Source organism: Cynara cardunculus (assembly GCF_001531365.2).
Source record: "Cynara cardunculus var. scolymus isolate 2C chromosome LG 1, CcrdV1, whole genome shotgun sequence".
NCBI classification, from domain to species: Eukaryota; Viridiplantae; Streptophyta; class Magnoliopsida; order Asterales; family Asteraceae; genus Cynara; species Cynara cardunculus.
Genome location: NC_037528.1, coordinates 11,300,128 through 11,320,990, shown reverse-complemented (window position 1 = coordinate 11,320,990; position 20,863 = coordinate 11,300,128). Strand labels below are relative to the sequence as shown.

General features: G+C 34.9%; 3 protein-coding genes across 3 annotated transcripts; all 3 read left to right on the top strand.

Moving 5' to 3' along the window:
* Positions 1 to 2,944: 2,944 nt before the first annotated feature.
* LOC112527561 (uncharacterized protein At2g33490-like) lies at positions 2,945 to 13,365 on the top strand. Its single transcript, XM_025138268.1, has 11 exons — positions 2,945 to 3,340; positions 3,754 to 3,826; positions 5,153 to 5,227; positions 6,282 to 6,343; positions 6,421 to 6,489; positions 9,905 to 9,933; positions 10,029 to 10,230; positions 10,344 to 10,577; positions 11,366 to 11,419; positions 11,537 to 12,431; positions 13,156 to 13,365. Exons 1-10 carry the CDS (start codon positions 3,224 to 3,226, stop codon positions 12,428 to 12,430), a joined length of 1,809 nt encoding a protein of 602 aa, XP_024994036.1. The 5' UTR covers positions 2,945 to 3,223; the 3' UTR covers position 12,431; positions 13,156 to 13,365.
* Positions 13,366 to 16,748: 3,383 nt separating this feature from the next.
* LOC112515724 (probable inactive shikimate kinase like 1, chloroplastic) lies at positions 16,749 to 19,631 on the top strand. The gene is made up of 10 exons (XM_025122636.1): positions 16,749 to 16,945; positions 17,313 to 17,359; positions 17,827 to 17,881; positions 17,962 to 18,034; positions 18,111 to 18,198; positions 18,348 to 18,430; positions 18,626 to 18,752; positions 19,093 to 19,171; positions 19,243 to 19,307; positions 19,428 to 19,631. Exons 1-10 carry the CDS (start codon positions 16,783 to 16,785, stop codon positions 19,494 to 19,496), a joined length of 849 nt encoding a protein of 282 aa, XP_024978404.1. The 5' UTR covers positions 16,749 to 16,782; the 3' UTR covers positions 19,497 to 19,631.
* Positions 19,632 to 19,664: 33 nt separating this feature from the next.
* LOC112510275 (mucin-2-like) lies at positions 19,665 to 20,421 on the top strand. The gene is made up of 2 exons (XM_025115671.1): positions 19,665 to 19,775; positions 19,891 to 20,421. Exons 1-2 carry the CDS (start codon positions 19,665 to 19,667, stop codon positions 20,419 to 20,421), a joined length of 642 nt encoding a protein of 213 aa, XP_024971439.1.
* The last annotated feature ends 442 nt before the right edge of the window (positions 20,422 to 20,863 follow it).

Sequence of the window (20,863 nt, the reverse complement as noted above, 5' to 3'; positions counted from 1 at the left end):
TTAAATTTATTTTAATTAAAAATAAAATATACCTTGTATGTGATTTTTCAAATAAAAAAAACTTAAAAGATTAATGATGAAATTTATTTTAATTAAAAATAAAATATATTTTTATTTTTAAATAAAATAAATTTCATAGGTAATCTTTTTTAAAACTTTTTTTAATTTGAGATATCATATACGGAATATATTTTATTTTTAATTAAAAAATATAATCATTAATACTTTTTAAAATCTTTTTTTATTTTTTAATTTGAAAAATTACTGACAAAATATTTTTTATTTTTAATCAAAATATATTTCATCAATAATTTTTTTTAAATGTAGGTACTTTTGTGGTATATTTGTTTCATTTTATATATGTAAATACTTTTTTATTGAAAAAATATTTAGAGACTTAAACGCTGAAAATATGAAAGTTCATTGGGTTTTTTTTCCTTCCAAATTTCCCCCTTATTTTTTCACATTAATAAGTTTTATAGATCATAAGAATGTATCTAATAGGTTTTAAAAAGTTCAAGGATTTATTTAACATGTTTTGAAATGTCCAATGATTTATTTGTTCCAAAAAATTGTTCAATAACTTAATCATTCAAAACAATAAAGTCCGTTGGATTTTTTTAGACTTTTCCGTTTAAAATATAGAATCTATTGGATCTAAATATAATTTATTTTAGAAATTTTAACTTTTATTATCGTTTAATTTTTTATTTATAAAGATTCTGTTAGAGATACTTAGGGGTCGTTTACCAAACGTTTACCCGAGTAAGTGCTTATCAAGTAACATTACCTCAACGGATGAATATGACAAGGGCCAAGAATCTTACCCGGTAAGAGCAAGACAAGGACCAATAGTCTTACCCGGTAAGTGAGGGCGACGACTCTTACCATGGTAAGCGCTTACCATGTAAATTGTTGCATACGATGTCGTTTTGGTGGACTAATTCTGACCCGATAAATAAATAATAGTGTTAAATTTTACCAATAAACACTTATCGGGTAAGTGTTTGGTAAACGACCCTTTACATTAATTTCATTTTTTGTTGTGTTAATAAATATATCATTCGTCTCAAAATAAATGTCTATTTTTATTTTATTTTTAATTATGATATATAATTTTTTTTATCTATCCATTATTACGGGTAAAAGCATCATTTATTTAATTAGAGCATCTTTAACAAAATTTTAAAATAGAGATTTCATTTTTTTTTACTCAAACGGATTTTCTGTAATGCATTCTCCAAAAGAGAGAAGTTGTTGAAGAGTAAATCTTCATTGAAAATTTTGACTTTTGATTTTATTGAAGATACTTTTTGGAAAGTGTAATAATTATACGAATCTAAACATCTTTAAGAACCTATGCAATAATTTTTCTATAATAGAGTATGAAAAGCCAAAATTTCTAAAAGGAATTATATTAAACTCCGACAGCTATTCTATTTTAGCAATTTTATCATTAACTATATTATTAAAATATGCAATACATTTAATAAAATATTATTTTTATCTATTACACATTTAACTTTAACTGGTTGGATATAATTAAAATATAGTTTCTCTCTCTTCTATATGGTTTTAGAGATTTTTATAATCTCTCTCTTCTTTATTTTAGCTTAGCTGTTGAATTAACATAAATGTTAAAATTCCTATTTTCTCCATTTTAGCATAGTTGTTGAAGATGCTTTAATATAATTAATGTATTATCCAAATGTAATAACTATATGTATCTAAATAATATTTTATTAATTACATTTAATAATATATTTTAATATTTTGACTTTTGATTCTGTTGAAGATACTCTTAAAAAATGTAATAATTATACAAATCTAAGTTATTAATGCATTCTCGAAGTGTAACAATTATATGTATTTAAGTTATATTTTCTAAATGATATTTTATTAAATGTATTGAATATTTTAATAACATAATTAATAATGTATTCTCCAAAATGGAGAAGTTGTTGAAGATGAAATAGATATTATGTAAAAACGTTGACTTTTAATTATGTTGGAGATACACTTGAAAAATGTAATAATTTTACAGAATCTAAATTTATAAATGTATATTCTCCAAGCATAATAATTATATGATGTATCTAAATAATATTTTATTAATTGTATTAAATATCTTCAATAATATAATTAATATGTGCTATATATACTATATTATAAAACATTTGATAAAATCTCTTAAAAATAATTTTTTTATACATAAGATATTGTTTATTAATGCATATTACTTAAGATTCAACATTACAAGTAAATTGTGTGTAAATACAAGTTATTATAGATCCATTTTTGAATCCATGTAACTAACTACAGATAAACATAATCAAATACAAGATGAAAATCTAAAATATAATTCGGACAATAATTGAGTTTTAATAGAATACTTGATTATTATCTTTGTAAAAAATTATATTATTAAACCACAAAAATAAATTACTTCGTTATTAAACTTAAATTAAATTATAATAGAAAAATAAATTAAAGAAATTATACAAAAAACAAGAGCTTTTAAATAGTTAATTTGATACGAATATATATATATATATATATATATATATCAAATTTATATTTTATTAAAAAATAAAAAGATTATTCTTTTGTCAAACCATATAAAACCGTATTATATCGACATAAAAATGTAATAATAATAAAATCGAGATGTATCTTGTTGTATTATACAAATAATATTTTAATTTAAAATAGGAAAGTCACTGGAGATGAGATAATTTTTCTTTAGGATTTTTGACTTTTTGATTCTATTAAAAAAATGTAATAATTGAATTAAATCAAAGTAATTGTATTTATATATTGGTAAAGATACTTGAAAATAGAAGGAAAAAAAGGGCACAAGTTTATGAAACCTACAAAATGGTCAAGGTTCAACGCAGGAAGCATCGAGTCCTGTGCAGCTTCCATTTTTTTTTTTGTTGAACTTGCCGAAATTTCCATCACCTTCCCTGATTCGTAACGCTAGAATTTCTTGACTGCGATTGCGACTGCGATCCATTTTTCTACTATAATTCTCCTTTCTTTCGATGATTTTTCTGTTTTACCAAGCACATACTCACGCAGACTTGCCCATCAATCCATTGGAATCGAAGATTGTAAACATCATCTCATATAAATCTCGATTTTGTTACATTTTCCTGCACCTTTGTCGCTGTGGATATAGTGTAATCGCCAGTGGTTTTGAGTTTTAAAGTGTTGTGGAAAAATGAAGTCGTCACTGGAGAAGTTTGGGCGCAAATTAACTATGCACAAGAACGATGGGAAGGAGAAGAGGGATCATCAGCCTTCCGCCCTATTAGACGACGTTGTTCAGGCTTCCAAGGTAGGGATTTTTATGTTTTTATTGACTTTTATATACTGCCTCTGTTTTTCCATACTCGAATTCCCAGTGCGAATCAAGTGACAGTTGATTAGGGTTTCGCATAACTTTTCTCCATAGTAGTTTTCTTCTCATTAGGGGTGAAGTATAACTGCACATTGTTCACTGATTGTATTACATTCTCTCTACTCCACCAATAGATTACAGTTTGCAGAAAGATGGAAGATTAAGAAGAATCCTATTAACTATAGAACGACCCAATGCGATCAAATGACCGTTCATGATAGGAAGTTTTCTTCCATCTTCACAAAACCATGAACGGTGGAATCTGATCGTGAGAGAGGAGAAGTATCGAATAGCCTAAATTTTGTTGGAAGTGTAAGGTCAATTGCTTGACCATTTTGATTCTTTTGCAGGATATGCAAGATATTAGAAACTGCTATGATGGCTTAATATCTGCTGCTGCTGCAATGACTAATAGTATATTCGGTAAGTGTTATGCAAATGGCATGTTTTGTTACATTCTTCACAAGAACAACCAGTTAAAAGATCTTACAAATACGATCCCCTTTGGGGATGTTAACCTGTAATTGTGTTTCTATAATGGATGCATTCGAGTACCCATTACATGTTATTTCACTATAGGTATGAAATCTTTTAGAATGCTTCATGTAACACGGTGTTGTTTTCTGTTTTCTTTCAGCTAGCATCATTTAAATAGTATCTAATTTGCTAAGAGCCAGTGGTTGGAATATCACGAGTGGACATTTTATTTTGATTCTAACTTGATCAATAAATTATCTCGTTCGAAACTTTTAGTCTTCTGGATATTGCACAATAGGTATCACACTCCATGCTTCCCATCCTTTTTATGAGATACACTTTTGGCTATCTGCCAGCTTATCACCTTTTTAGCACTCAAGTGTTCACACTTAGCTTTCAACAGATAGTCATATTCATATACTTTCTTTTGGCAGGGCTCATTCCATGTACAAGACAACTTCTTGGAACATACATCTCCCTCTTTGCCCCCTGTAAATTTTGCTGCAAAGAGGCAGATGTGTGTTCCAAGAAGTTGTCTTAGGCATGGTATGAGCCTTTCCACAAGAAATTACATGACTATCTGTGGAAGGCTAAGTGAGAACATTTGAGTGGTTTAGAGCTCTGGTGTAAATTTAATAAGGTGCAAAGAGGCAGATGTGTGTTCCACCAGAGCTCTAAACCATTCGATGGTAACAGCCTAAATCTAAATATAAATAAGACATGAAGACTATGCAGAATATCAGGAATATTGTGCTGAGGGGTGCCTTTGTGAAATAGTCAATATGTACTCTTCCCTGCCAATGGCATAGGAATAGTAATTGCAGGAGAATTTTTTTTGTGAACTCAAAAAACTATATTTTTTACTCCATATCTTGGTAATAGAACCAATTTCATCTGCTGGGGTATCTTATATCAACGCATTCAAGTTCACGGGACTTCTGGAAATTCGGAGCATGTGAAATTGTCTATTAATATTGCTGGACATTAGCTTATAAGAATAACCAAAAGATAATGTCTTATCAAACTTTCCCAAAATGAGAACTTTCCAATTTGGTTTATTTATGCTTGCTGAGCCCAGGCATCTTTCAGTATCGTACGTTGTTAAATCCTTGTGAATTGACTACTTATTTTATTATTACAGTTGCATATGCCATATTGTCTACCCATCTCGTCATGAAGTTAAATTCCATCTGAATGCTTCTCTATCAATAACTTGTAATTTTTTCTTTCTGTATGCAAATAAAGAAGTCCCATAAATTTTTTGTATTTCAGAATTTTCAGAGTCACTACATGAAATGGGGACATGTTTGCTGGATAAAACTACATCTGATGCTGATGGTGAAAGCGGTAATAATTTTTTTTGTGATGTATGACATTTGAGCTTGGTTACTTATGAGCAGATGACATGCATGTGAAGGCAAGAACAATCTATGAATTTGAGTTATATCGTCACTATCATTCAGAAAATGGTGCATATTTAGTGAGTATACTTGGATCATGCGTATGGGTAGTCGGTCCTAGGACTGGGCAAGGGAGTAGACTTTTTCTAAGTAGACAGCCAACAACTCTGTCTGATCTCAGTTGTGCATACGTCCGTGGTTTATACATACGGATGCTGTGATATTACCAAAAGGTGACGACTAACATCTAACACCTACCCCGAGGGATTTTTTCAAAAAGGTGAGCACCCTTGTTCGGCTGCTTCGAAGCATATGCTAGAAGCAGCTCACTTCACTCTTTGTGCGAGGTAGAAGAGATGAATCTTGTTATGATAAACCCTAATCAAAGAAGCGATTAACAATGATATCGACTGTGTTTAAGAAATATAATGGATTGTACCTTAGAGCAGAAAACTACTAAACTAGAATAATATTTGAGAATAAATGGAGAAGTACTGAATTGGCCTATAGAGTGTTGTATTGTTATTATAACAGAAATGATTGATGCTTAAAGAAGGTTGCAGCTATTAACTTGAAACGTTCATGTTTTGAATCTGAGTTTAAGGAGAAAGATTTGTGACATACTATGCCGTTCTTACCTCCTCACCAAACCCTTCTTGGTTGTTAAACCAGTCTTAACTCGAATAGGCAAAAAGATCTTAACCAAGTCTGTAAGCCAGGGAATCTTGCTGAATAATGCAAAGCGCTATTAAAATTTCTATCATCATTCAGTTTGGGAAGACATCTGGTATGGAATCAGCATATCTTGTTTTTGTCACCCAACATTCCCCCTACCAGGGGGACCACCGCTCTGTTATTGTTTCTACCCGGATGGTAGAGCTCTTTTGAAGCCTTAAAGTACACATCATTTCTCCATCAATTTCGATATTCAGCATATAAGTTGCTGGCCCTGCAACATTTTTTAATTATACACTTTATCTTCACACATTTTCTCTGTGCAGGAAGGGTATTATCAACTTTAGGAAATATACAATCAGAACTCCAAAAAATTTCTGATATTTATGTAAGTGTGTTGTCAATGTTGTGGCTGTGTAATTTCTCCTTGTAATAGCACTGACGTATCCCTCTTTTATATGTTAGCGTTCGTACGTGATAGTGACAATTACAAATCCATCAGAGTCTCTGCTCTCTGAGCTGCGGAAAGTGGAGGTTTGTCTTTCTGAATTTTCTTATGGTTAACTAGTTTATTTTCTATAAATTTTGGTTATCACTTGACATAGTTACTTCATTTGGAAGATGCTCTTCGTGCTATCAATGCAAAGAGCTTTAGGTTTTACACCAAATTGATTTTGAATATGAACACAAAATCTTGCAAAAATAGAGACAATCTCAATGCAAGATTTGGGTAAACAAAGAGATGGAACTTTGGATTGCTCATCAATATATGTTGTAAATTAATTAAGCTACAATTACTGTGACCAGACAAGAAGATAAAAATTGGCTGATTTGGGTTTGTATCGTGAGTTTTAGGGATTCAATACCATGAAGACAGGTGTGTATTACTCGGAAAGCTTGAGTTCTTATTAAGACATGAGCGAGAATATGCAGAATATATTTAGGGCAGTGGACAAAAATCTAGAAACCCTAATTTGGAATATTCCGTAAATATTACATTCACAGACTTAAATTAACTTATACCTAATAGTTCTTACATGTGACTAATAAACCATTTACAGTGATATGCACAGAATTTTTGCAATGTATGCCCATATAACCATATTAGTCATGGCTCATACGCATGGTGCCAACACAAAAAATCCCTTCTTGTGTCCGTATGTGCTTTGTCAAATCGAACCATAGAAATTTAATAAGAATACATGATAATAAATCTATCTTAAAATGAGATAATTAGATTAGAAAATCTTAATTTAATAAAGAAAATGCACAGACTTTAGCAATTGACCAATCATAAACAAATGAACAACTGATTAGTTCAAGTGACAATCATAGTGAACCTTTTTAGCTTTTGTTGATGATCACTATATTATGGCAAATAGTGGTTCGTCATCATCTATTTTGATCCAGTTATTATTAGGATCAGCATCTGAACAATTTTCTGATGATTATTAGGATAACTACTGATTTTTATAATTACGGTTATGGTAATTTTCAGGATTTTTTCCAAATTATTATTTATGGTAATTGTTTATATTTATGTGTCATTTATTCTGGTAATCTTTATGATGGGTAGCAGTTTCATTTTAACACGTATATTTATTGTTAACACTATATATGTCGACTATAATCCCCAAAATTGATTATTTGATAATTGAAATTTGGCTATAATGGGTGTGATGCTTAAGAGATCCTAGCATCCTCTGTGACTTACAGTGTGCTTTCTATTTGCTTTACTTAGCTCTTTTGCAAACCATGGGTCTTCTCAGAAACAGCCTCTCTTTCTCTTGAGAGAGAGGTTAGGTTTGCATAAACCCCCGGGAACCCTACTATGGCCACTTGTGGTCATTATAGCGCTTCCTTCTGATTCTAGAAAACGCCCGAAAAAACCTGTTTTGCGAATTCTCCCCGGAACTGGAAGATCATTTTCGAACATATTCGAGGGTTCAATGTCACCTGAGTTGTTTCCTTATACAAGGAAAGGAGCAGGTCTTAGTAGCGGATAGAAGGCCTTCAAGTATAAGATCCTAAGCTTAAGCTCCGACCGAAACAACAGTACGGTGCCTAGTATCCCAGGCAACAGTAGACAAACTGAACATGTACCGTAAAGGTATACGCGCGTGGGAATTGCTTTTTCGGGTCCTTGTATTCGTCCCGAAGGAAGGCTAAATCAGGCAGAAATCCCGGGTTATTCAGTCTATCCATATCGGATATTTGGATTTGTTTGGTTTTGTTTACTTAATATAGTTACCATTCAATCCCTGTGAGAGTATTGTGAAGGAACAGAACCCACCTTTACCTAGTCAGAGTCGGTAATATGAACATATAACGACAATTATCGTATGGTGCTAGAAGGTTAAACCCAACCCATCCCAACGCTGCCTAACTTTTGTAAACGTGTCTGTAGCTGAATCAAGTTTTCAGGTTGATTAGAATCCATCATTTACATGGAAAAGCTATGTTGAATGAAGTTCTTAGGGTCATAATCTTTAACACTTAGTGTATTACCAATAAGATCTTCTTACCATGCTATTCACACTCTCTGTGTCTACATGGGCATGTGTAGAGGCAGATTTTTTGCTAGAGCCATGATTACGCAGGTCCATCATTGCATGAGTTGAAGTCTCTTTATCTAAGCTGTATGTGGGTGTGGGACTGTCAACCACGACATGTGTTGTTCGCTTTACACAAGTGATGTAGTAAATGCTGTCTTAGACGATGAATTAAGTACTGATTTATGTCAAGGGGAGTGTATTACTGAGTAAGGGAAAGAGGTATGTGGGTGTGGGACTGTCAACCACGACATGTGTTGTTCGCTTTACACAAGTGATGTAGTAAATGCTGTCTTAGACGATGAATTAAGTACTGATTTATGTCAAGGGGAGTGTATTACTGATTTTTAAGGTCAGTGGTTACCACTTGGCAGGTTGTAAATATATCATTCATGTAAGGAATTTCATGTTTGAGCTTGAGTCATGAGTTTTAACATTTTTAATCTAAATATATTGCCATATATGCTTCGAAGCATGCAATATCATTTGATCAGATGTTTGTGAGCAGTTCGAGATTCACTTTGCTGCTACTCCTAAGAGCATCTCCAACAGCTTCTCCAAAATGGCGAAATTGGAGCAAATGGGGATTTTGAGCCAATATTTTGCTCCAACAGCTTCCCCAAAACCATCTCCAAAATGGAGAAAGTAGGAGAGAGAAGAGTTTTTTCTCCAATTATGGAGATCACCCCAAAAATGATTACCAAGTGAGTGCACCAATAGGAAACTTTGGAAATAAATATTTAGAGAGGGAAATAATATTTTAATAGATGAATGAAATATTTTAATATTATAATCAATGTTGGATTTTTCACAATGGGGAATCTGTTGGAGATGAATGTAATTGTTTTTGGAGATTTTGGCTTTCGGTTCTCCATTTTGGAGAAAATTTGGGGAATCTTTTGGAGATGCTCTAATGATTTTGTCAAAAACAAGTCTCAGCATCCATACCAAGTTAAGCCTCTCTTTTTTTGAATGTGACCGACCTATAAAACCTCTAGATTGGCTTTAAGTAAGCAACTTATGATTATAAAAGCAAGGGAATTGCACTGAGAACTTGTTAGGCCAAGTGCTCAGACTTGTCATGGATGGTAAAATGACTCTGGCCTTTAGAGGAATCTAGGAAAATAAGGAGAAGAGTGCAAACAAAATTTTCGTAATATCCATATCATATTAAATCTTCTTTGCTTTTTTAAGAAGCCTCTTCTGTTCTTCTCTTATATGATTCAAAATTGGCATGAAACTCTTTCTCTACTCCTCTTTCTTTCCCTACTTTTCCTTGAACCACATTGCCTAAGAAGGAAGTAATATAACTATTGCATATCTTTTGTCAACTGTCACTATCCTTGCATCCGCAGCAAGATGAGGCACTTATCTTGTTTTCTCTATTACTGATGCAGGAGATGAAACTTCAATGTGATGAAAAAAGGTATGAATTATTTTTCATTCCGTTCAAATTATTGTCATTGAAGTTGAAGTTTGTTGACTGCATATGTTAATGTTGACTGCATATGTTAATTTTAGAGAGGCATACGAATACATGGTTTCACAAAACAAAGAGAAGGGGAAGTTGAGAAGTGGAAAGGCCGAGATTGCTCACAAACTAGAAGAAGCTCAAGATGAATATAACACACTGGCTAGACTATGTGCATTCAGGGTAAAATCACTCAAGGAGGGGCAATGTCGTAGTCTTTTGACACAGGCTACTCGCCATCATGCAGCACAGGTGCCACTTCTTTCAATTTATTAATGTGGCCGGTTTATATGTAATTATCTTGATCCTTCTTGTGAGGTGGACATGAATTTTATTTTTGTTTTCCTCTCTACTCCCTGGAGCAGTTGGATTTCTTCCGCAAGGGATTTAAAGTTCTTGAAGCAGTTGACCCTGTCATAAGAATTGTTGCAGAGAAGCACCGGATTGAATACCAACTCAGTAAACTTGACAATGGGAATGCTGGGCAGAGTGAAGGAATAAACATCTATGACAGCATCGATGAAGCGGGGTTGAGTTTTGACTATGGCCAAAAGAAGCAAGGGCTTGATAATTTTGGCACATTATCAAATCAAATGGAGGTAATCTTCCTTTCTTGAAGTGTGTGTGTGTATATACATATATATATATGTGCGGCAAATACTTGGTGAGGTTTGAACCCATGACCTCTTGGTAGGCTGGTCCCTGGTACCACTAGGCAAATGACCCTTTGCTCAATGTGCTTCAGCTACACCTTTGTGCATGGTATGAGTGGTTATAACTCCTAAATGTAGTAATGGCCTTCGGTTTAATTATGATTGTCTAGATTTATTTCGTTGAGTTTTAAGATTATTAAAAACTTACCTTGGCATTGGAAACTATCAGAAATTTGAATTTGATATCCACACTTATCTTATGAAGTTGACACATATGAAAACTGTCTAGCCGTTTTGGGATGATGATTGCCACCATAAGTAGTTATATAATACGTGGCGTTGGTTAATGAGTTTCTGTTGGTATGGAAAAAAAACTGAACAATTCCTAGGAAAAGAGAGTAGGAAATCTAAGCATGCCTCTAGATTTTCATATGATTTAGTGATATGGGGCCCAGCGATCCATGCTTTTAGAAGTCGGTATGGTAATTCAGATTTTGTTGTTGTTGTATAACTGTATAGATAATAAGACCATTGATCAACTTCCATATGAAATAACACCCAAGTGTAAGGCTGATCAACTAATGATGCAACAATTATTAAACTGCACCAAAGATGAAACGAGTATCTGATGATATTTTTTTCTGGTTTGATTGGTTTACTCATGGCAGGTTTAACTAAATTATGCTGTCCTTATAGCATGTATGAATTGTATTTTAATGAGTTGTATATTGCAGGTAGACCCACTAGATATACCAGATTCTGAAGTCCCTAAGTTGGAAGATCGAGAGGTATGGCAACAGTGAACATTCATTTTCCGTGTTACACGTATTAAATTTGCATTAGTCATCCAAAGCTGTGAAATGGTTGTGGCCAATATTCTAAAATATAGCAACTGTATTCTGCAGATAAATCATTATAAACATCAAAGGGAGCAGGTTTTTGGTAGGCAAACTCAAAATCCTACCAGTTATTCTGCACCATTATACCCAGACTTCGTTGACTCATCTGAAAGGCCTAGGGAAACACGGCGGAAAGTTTATTCTTACGTGCTACCCCCTCCGGTCGATACCAAAAGTCCAGTCTCAAGAACACCTACATCTGTTACTCAGACCAATCCATTCCATAATATACAGCCACCGTTACCGGTGGACCATGAGAAACAAGAAAGAGATTTTGGTAACAATAACACCTCGACACCCACTTCTACCTCAAAGCCCCGATCTTCAATAAAGAACAGTAATGGCATCAATCCATCCATCCAGTTACCTTCTCCTTCTGGCGAAAGATTTCGTAGGGATACCCATAGTGCATTTGATAGTAAAGTAGACAAAAGACAAGCTTACTCGGGTCCATTGCCGCCAACTAAGCCGTTCTCCGGTAAGATTGCACCCACTAACGGTCCGGTTTCGTCTACGGAACTTCCTCTGATGCGTCGTAGCGTTTCACCTCAGCCTCTATCGTCACCCAAGATAAATGAGCTTCATGAACTTCCTAGGCCTCCCAGTAGTTTATCCTTCTCCAAGCCAGGTGTTTCTCCTGGTGGTGCCTCAGCCCCTTCTTTTTTCAAGAATCAAGACATAAATAAAACCCCTTCTGCTGCTGCTGCTGCTGCATCTCCTCTTCCACCTCCTCCTTTGGTTGTTCCTAGAAGTTTTTCCATACATTCTAGCAACCCGAGTGCCATGGTTCCAAAACGTATCGAGTCCCCGCAAATTACAGTTGGCAAACGAGAGGAAGTATCTTCTCCTCCGCTCTCACCCATTTTGCTTTCAAACAGGAAGTCTACAGGCCACATCTAAGGTACTTCAATACCCTATTTGCTACTTATGACAAGTTTTATCCGTTACTGGGTGTTTGGATGTGCGTTTGTAAATTGATTATTCCGATTTCAAGAATCAGACCAAAACAATCATCTTATTAATGGTTAAGCAATTTTACATTTATTTTCAAATATCAATAATCTGAAACAACTTTTTACAAGTTTTGCATATCTAAATGCTTACCCGGTAAGCACTTACCATGCCACATTACTTTACCGATAAACATAGCAAGGACCAACGATCTTACCCGGTAAGAGCGATGATAAAGACCGAGAGTCATACCCGGTAAGTGATGGTGACAATTCTTACCCGGTTAGTGCTCACCCGATAAATTGCTGCATATGATGTCGTTTTGATGGATTAAAATCTTACCCGGCAAGGCAATTGCTAGTTTTGAATCTTACTAGTAAGCGATTACCGAGTAAGAGTCACCATCCTTACTCACCTTACAGGTAACATTCTTCGTCATCAAAATGGTTTGTCGGCAAGCATTTACTGGGTAAGAGTATTCTTCCACACTTACTGGGTGAAATTCTTGGTCCTTGCCATGCTTACCCGGTAAGGTAATAGTAAGTAAGCATGTGGTAAACGGCCTCTAAAAGATCATTAATGGAGTCAGTTTTGCTAAACTCCGTAAAAGCATCCCTAATTGAAAAAGACATTTTTTTTCTTCATGTATTCATGTTTTGACTGAATGGATGCAGGTGGAAGCTGAATTGTGTTGAAGTTGAACATATTTTTAGGTTGAATGGTCAATTTATACAGTTTCTTCTTTGTGTTGGTTTTGGGCGGACAAGTTTGTAAATATAATGACATCTTTTGCGGTTGTCTTGGTTAATACAACATCATAGATATTTTTGCATTTTCTTTCTTGTAAACATACAGTTTTTAGTGTCATCAGGTCATTTGGTGTGTAATTGGACTTACAAGAAGACACTGAGGGGCTGTTTACCAGACGCTTATCGGATAACCGTTTACCCGTAAAAGAAATTACCCACACTTACCTTGCTGGTAAGAGTCTTGTATTCGGTAAGTGGTTATCGGGGAAGATTTTCTTTTTTTAGATGACTCCCTGTACTTGTTATCGTTCTTACCGGGTAAGATTTTCAATGTTTATCATGTTCATTTAATAAGGTAAAGTGACTCAGTAAACACTTACTGCATAAGCGTTTAGTGAACGGCCCTTGAAAGGATTTCGATTAAGTTATAATATGAGTTAGGAGATGCGAAGTCCTCGTACAAGTTAAGTCCACACTTGTATAAGTTAACTTGAATCCAAAGTCGTTAGATGTCGCTGTATGGCGGGGGTTAAAGGAGCAGACACCGAAGCCGTTGCGTTTAACTTTTGTTCATTTTTTCTGTGTCAATGTCTACTTTCAATCTGTCTTCTCTGTGACATCCCATCCCTTAGTGTTATACATAGGGATATACAAGAACCGTGTCTTGGTTAGTACTAAAAGAACCGGTCCGTTTTAGCAAAAACAAAAGGTCGGGACGAGCCTTAACCGATCATTGACCATGTAGGACTAAATCCGGTTCGGTTTGGGTTTAAGAAATTATAATTCAAATACGTATATAAAAGAATAAAGTGGACAATTATTTACAAATTATCTCAAAATTTTCATTTCATCGTAAAATAATCAACCGTAAGAAATAAAAATTATTTAAATTACGACACTGTAAACAAACTAATTCTTTTGACGTCTTCGCTTTTTTTAAATCTTTTTGTATTGAATATATCTTGTGTATATTCGGTTCATTCTTTTTATAAATGAAAGAAACATGTTTTTTAATTGAAAATGACAGGTTTAAAAAAACTTAGATTTCTGCATAAATCTTTTCAAATATGCGTTTGATATAACGGACATGATAGGATAGGACGAGACAAAACTCGTTGAGACTATTATATAGGGGTAAGTTAATTTGCAACGCTTGTAAATTTTAGTAATATATGAATTTGACAATAAATGAATGAAGTTATTAAAATTGATCCGATCAAATCTCGATGTCCAATCTTAATCGTCAGATTTATGAATCCGATCAGATACCGTAACCCCTTAGTTTTTACACTTTCTGTTTTTTTATTTTTAGTTTCTCTTAAACGTTTCTGGTTTCTTGATAATCAAGGAATTTAGGGTATTTATTTAATTAATGTTAAAGTCTGACTATGCTGTTAATCGCACTGCTATAGTGGTGCTATGCAGTTAGCGGTCAGAACAAATAGCGGCCCCACAATTAGCGGCAATATTGACTGCATTTTGATTGCAAAAAAGCAACCGCATAACCACTATTTGTAGATATCATAAAATATTGGGTATGTGATTATAAAAGAAAACCAGTGCATTACATGTGTTTTTGATAAAATTGTTAATACATGCTGAACCATCTAGTGGCGCAAGTGTAGAGAGTCATTGTTGCTGTCTAATTCTTAAACATGTTTTGTGAACATGGAATATACAGCTTTTGGAGTTTAGTTTTTTTTATCCTACGATATATGGTTGTTATTACTTTCTTATGACTGTGCAATGTGCATGCTCATCAACAAGCTCTTGTTTGTTATTTGTGTTTTCTAAGACATGGAGAGAGCCATTAATGTCACATAATATCGATGCATCTACTCAAGGGAGTCAATTTTGCAGCAGAGCTTGAATGGTCTGATTCGTTCTTCATATTGCAGCAGAGCTTAAAATGGTCTGATTCGTTCTTCATATTGCAGCAGAGCTTGATTGGTCTGATTCATTCTGCATTTTGCAGCACAACTTGATTAGTCTGATTCATTCTTCATTTTGCAGCAGAGCTTGATTGAATCAGGCATTTTCTATGTATTCATGATTCTGTGGATGCAGGTGGAAGCTGAATTGTGGTGAAGTTTAACATATTTTTGTAGGTTGGATGGTCAATTTCTCTTGTGGTTGTTAATTTCTGAATTTCTTTCTTATCCCCCCGGGCATGGCATTAGAACTGCTGCGTAAATCTTGTTTTCGGGGGAAAGGCTGGGTTCGTACCCCTGTAGACGGAAGATTTGTTTTCAGATCATTTGGTGTAAAGGGGTTTTGGTTAAGCTATAATACATGTTACAAGATGCGGAGTGCAAATAAGCTAACTCGACCCTGGAGTCGTGAGGTGTCACTGTATGACGGGGGTGGGTTAAGAAGTGGTCACTAAGTCGTGTTCAACTCCAATGTCTACGTGGTCTTTAGTGTCTATGTTAAGTGTTCGTGTTTAGGTATCACGAAATTTCACGTATTGGCTAGACTATTTTAGGATCCAAGATTATACCAAAGCCTATTTTCATTGATGCATTGCATACCCAAATTCTAGAGGTTTAACAAGATTTTAATATATCTTAGGTGGCGTTTGTTTTTTAAGAGATAATGAAGTCTGAAATCTGATTTCACTCCTGATTTATAAGAGGTGGTCCTGAAGTCTGAAATTTGGATCAGTAAGATTGTTTGTTTTTATGTTTGAAGTCTGAAACCTGAATCGGTCAAACTAATGTAAAAGTATAAAAGATAAATAGTTTTTGCTAACAAATCTCTTCTAACCCTCAAAATATGAACCATTTGATAGAAGACAGATTATGATTAAGCTATGTTTACCACTTCAAATTTCAGAGGACATTTAGAGCTTTTAAGCTCTTACTGTAGAAATAAAACAAACGTTCCTAATACCCAAACATTTGAACGAATCAGACTTCAGAGATATTAAGAGGTAATTTGGAAAAAACAAACATACCCTTATTCTTTTCCAACCTTATTTATGAATAATACATATTAATCACGTTTGGTTTGGTTTATTTTACCCCAGTTACAAAAGATCAAAACATAAAACGAAAAGTAACAATAAACACCCCAACTTATTGCTTAGATTACGAGTATCTTTCTTAGAGATCATCGTTCGAGTTTTAAAAGGTAACCGAAAATTATCTTAGCTGTTTTTACGATATTTAGGATCAATCAAGGTGTTTACAAGCTGTTTTCTTGGATGCCTGTGGTTAATAAAAACCAAACGTAAAAAATCTGAAAACCATAAGGATGGTGTTTGATTGGTTTGAACTTGGGGTTAAAAGTGCCTGGAGGTCCCAAGTTCAAATCCAAAGAGGAATAAAAATCCTCTTGTGTCTATGGAGGTTCAAATGCGACGACTCCAAGATACCCGTAAAATAGGTGGTCGTCTCAAGATTAGTCGACTAACATGTAAGGTTGAATATCCGGTTAATAAAAAAAATAATATATATTTTGCAGGGCGTTGAATTGAATTTTAAGGGTTGGATTTGGACCAACGGCAAAAGCTGAAACCAGTGGAGTCCTTGTGGATTGGAGGTGGAAATAATGAAGATCATCCAAACAGCTTCCAGTTTCTTAAAACCCTTCCATTTTTCTTCCCCTATCACCACTCGCAATGGAATTACATCACTCTCTCCAACCTCCATTAACACTACTCCTCGCAGACTCCTCGCCGCCTCCTGCTCCCTTCTCGACGATGGTGTCTCAGGTGACCCAACACTCCTTTGATTCTTGTAACAATTGGGTGTTTTTATTGTTATTAGATTGCTAACGGCTGTTCTGCACGCCAAGTGTTTGATTAGATTTCTTCATTTAAGTTATACTTGCTACTTTTCAACTGCACAATCAGAAATTAGCAGATAAAGAATACTGCTATTCAGTGTCAGTGGCTTAAGATAGTTTAATTTAACTAGGGTTCTTGTTTAAAAATGAATAATTTATGTATTTGCAGAAGGGGGAGTATTTCTTTCATGTGTTCTTGGCTTCTAGAACTGTTACACCCAACATTAAAAGCTTTGTTTAACATTTAACATCATATGTGTTTGTTTTACCCTTTACATCTTCTTGTAATGAAGGTTCTGCAGTTAAAGCTTTGGAGATTGATCCCATGTTAGCTGTCAAGGTGATTTCCCTATCCCACATGACTTGAAATTTTGAAATCATCTTCAATATGAATGATTATAACTAAGCACTTAGGATAAGTTCAACGCTTTTCTATGATTTTGATAGAAAATGGATAAATAGTGATAGAAAACATAACATTATTCAATTTATTGTTGTTGATAAGGCAAATTGCATGAATATGCAACTTTCTTTGATGCCAATTCCTATTTTGTGCCATGTACTGTCCAAAACTTCATTTTTGAACATTTAGACCTACGTTATATAAAATATGAATCGGATCAAAGTACGTTGCGTTTTCATGTTCTGAGATGTAAGCCATGTACCTAAATAGTACAGATGTCACATTTGAGGTGCCAAAATGAAGGTTCTCAAAGTACGTTACACAATATAGGAATCGAATCATTTTCATAAAAAATTCCCTTGTTCATAAGATATTATTCTCAACTGTTTGGGTTCTATATTCAGAAGAAGGCAATAGATATATCCCCTGGATTGAAAGGAACTTCCATATATCTTGTTGGTAAGTTCTAGTTTTCCAGATCCTGTTGCTGAAATCTGTGTGTATGAATAAGCATCTTCTTTCTATTGATAAAAAAATAGGTATGAACAGCACTATGAAAACAAGATTGGGGGAACTTCTGGCAGATGCGCTCCGATATTGCTATTTCGATAGGTAACCTTTTTTTCTCAATTTTAGTTTATACTCGAAGAAGAGTGATTATTCTAAAGACACGGTAGCTCAAATGCAGTGATCATTTGGTTGTGCAAGCCGCTGGTGGTGAAGCTGCAGCAAAAGAACTTCTAGACGTGGATGAAGTTGGATTCCGTGAATCAGAGGTATTTTTGTCATTCTCCTTTCTCTTTCTCTCTAAAGTGTCGAGCTTTCCAGTTTTCCAAATGCCCGATATTGGACACATTATAGGGAAATACATTACCTTTTGTTCCCTATACACGAAGTCTTGGGTAACAGATTGAGCAACTTACAGACTGAAGTGTTGAGGCAATTATCGTCAATGGGGCGCCTGGTTGTTTCTGCCGGAGATGGGGCTGTTCGGAACTCAACCAACTTGTATGTGTTTTTCTTAAGAATGATGATATTTATATATGGCAAAACTCACACACTCTTCATTTTTGGTGAGGCTTGAACCCTTGACCTCCACGGAGGTAATTTGTATGTGTTTCTGTCGGTGCTAAAAGCTAAGGTTGTCCAAAGTTACATTTCTCTTCTTCATAACCCATTTAACTGAAAGGAAGCATCTTACAGGTCACTTTTGAGACATGGTATCTCGATCTGGGTAGATGTTCCTTTGGATATGGTAGCCAAGGAAATAGTCGAAGATGGGGCTCGATTTATTGGATCAGAGATTTCATCGTCTGCATCTCATTCTGAGGTAGGCCTTAAGTTTCAGTGGATGCTTAAAGCTATGTTTGGCAAATTAGCTGATAAGTTAACTTATTGACTGAAAAGTTAGCTCACAAAATAGTCATGTTTAGTAAAAACTAGTTGATAAATCATGACAGTATAAAATGACCTTAAAAGATATGTTGAAAAATTAATTGTAAAAAAATAAGGGGCATAAATGGAAAAAAAGACCTCGAGCTTATTGAAATGTTATTTGAAGTAGCAGTTCAAAAAGCTAGCTTATCAGCCGGTTTTTTCAATAAGTTTAAAAAGTAAGTAGCTGATGGAATATTAGCTAACCGATTTACCATTTTATGAACGATAAGCAGGTGCGAAGTCGGCTAGCCATGCTATACGAGGAATTGCAAGGAGGATATGCAGTAGCAGATGCAACCATTTCCCTCCAGAGTATGTCCCCACAAAACTATTTCCTTTTTTATACCATCAGTCGATCTAAAAAGTTCTGTTCGTGTTAGCAGAAGTTGCTGGTCAGTTGGGTTACGATGATATAGGAACTGTTAGCACGGGAGACATGGGCTTGGAGGTGAAAAACTATACATACCCCTAAACCAAACAAACCCATTATATCTTGCTCGAAAGCAGGGTTTGGGAAGGATGAGATGTATGCAGTCCTGACCTCTACAAATTTTGGTGGTTTTTGCAGGTGTTATCGGAATTAGAAAAACTTATGAGGGTAAAGAAGATGATGGAAGAAGCTGCCAGGCCATTTTAGGGTGTCTTTTATGCAGCAAGGCTTCTTGTGTATGTATTTGGTTGGAATACTGCTGATGAGTACATAGCATGTGCCCATCTCTGATTATGTTCTCTTTCAACTGTTTCAAGTATATAAATTTGGCCTTTTTTCCACTATGTTTTTTAGGTTGTGTTTGGTACATGCGACATGGCAGAACGAGACAAAAATCACTATCCCATGTTTGGTACGACAGACACGACAATAAATCATTGTCCCACGTTTGGTGTGACAAGGGACAAAGACAAGAGCCAGGACGTCGTGGGACAAAAACAGTTTTTCTTGTTCCATCAAAATAGGTGGAACAAGATGAGACAAAAACTAAAATATTACTAATCTCGTTTGATATATAATCTTAATATGGTATTTGTTTTAGTGGTCATCACAGTTGACCATTGATTACAACCGTCCATCGCCACCGCCACCACCACCACCACCATCGTTGGTCACCTCCGCCTCATTCTCTACTACAACAACCTATTCCACCATCTCCACAGCCACCGTTAGTCACCAACCACCACCGCCGCCCATCACCACCATTAGTGCCTTCGGCCATTACCACCTCCACCATCATCGGCTGCCACTATCGTTGCCCACCACCACCACTACCTCCGTCACATCAGTTACAACTACCTCCTCCTCCATAACTATCGACCACTACCGCTACCATCTACCATCTTCACGTCCTCCACAACCACTGTCTGCCACCGACAACCACCACCACCACCATCCGCTACCACCACGACTGCCCACTACTACCACTACCTCCACCATTGTCAATAGCTACCACCACCACTATCTACAATCTTCATGTACTCTACAGCCACCATCGTCCACTTATCACCAATGCCTCTACTTCTACAACCGTTGTTGTTGCAACAATATTCACCGTGTCTTCGTCAATTGATAAAAATCTTTCAAACCGAACAAAACATAATTTTTTTCCTTTATACAAATCGAGTTTTTTCGAACTAACATCAATTATATCAACAATATTCACCGTGTCTTCGCCTATTGGTCTTTTAATTACTAGTTGTGTACTCGTGTAATGTGCTGGGAGTCATGAATTTTAACGATTTTGAAGTTCCATTGGTCTTATAAGATAAGATTTAACGATGATATAGGTTACACTCGGTCTTTACATATTAATACAATTTGAATAAATAAAAGTTATGGTTCCAATTACAGACTATCGATGAAAAAAATTGTATGACAGTTTAAAATCCAACATATTAAACGACTCAACAAATGTATTCGATTTACACCAAAAGCAAAGAACCAAGAAACTTTAATTTTAAGATAAATACTCAAAATCACTAAAGAAAATTACAAATTTGATAGATCATAAG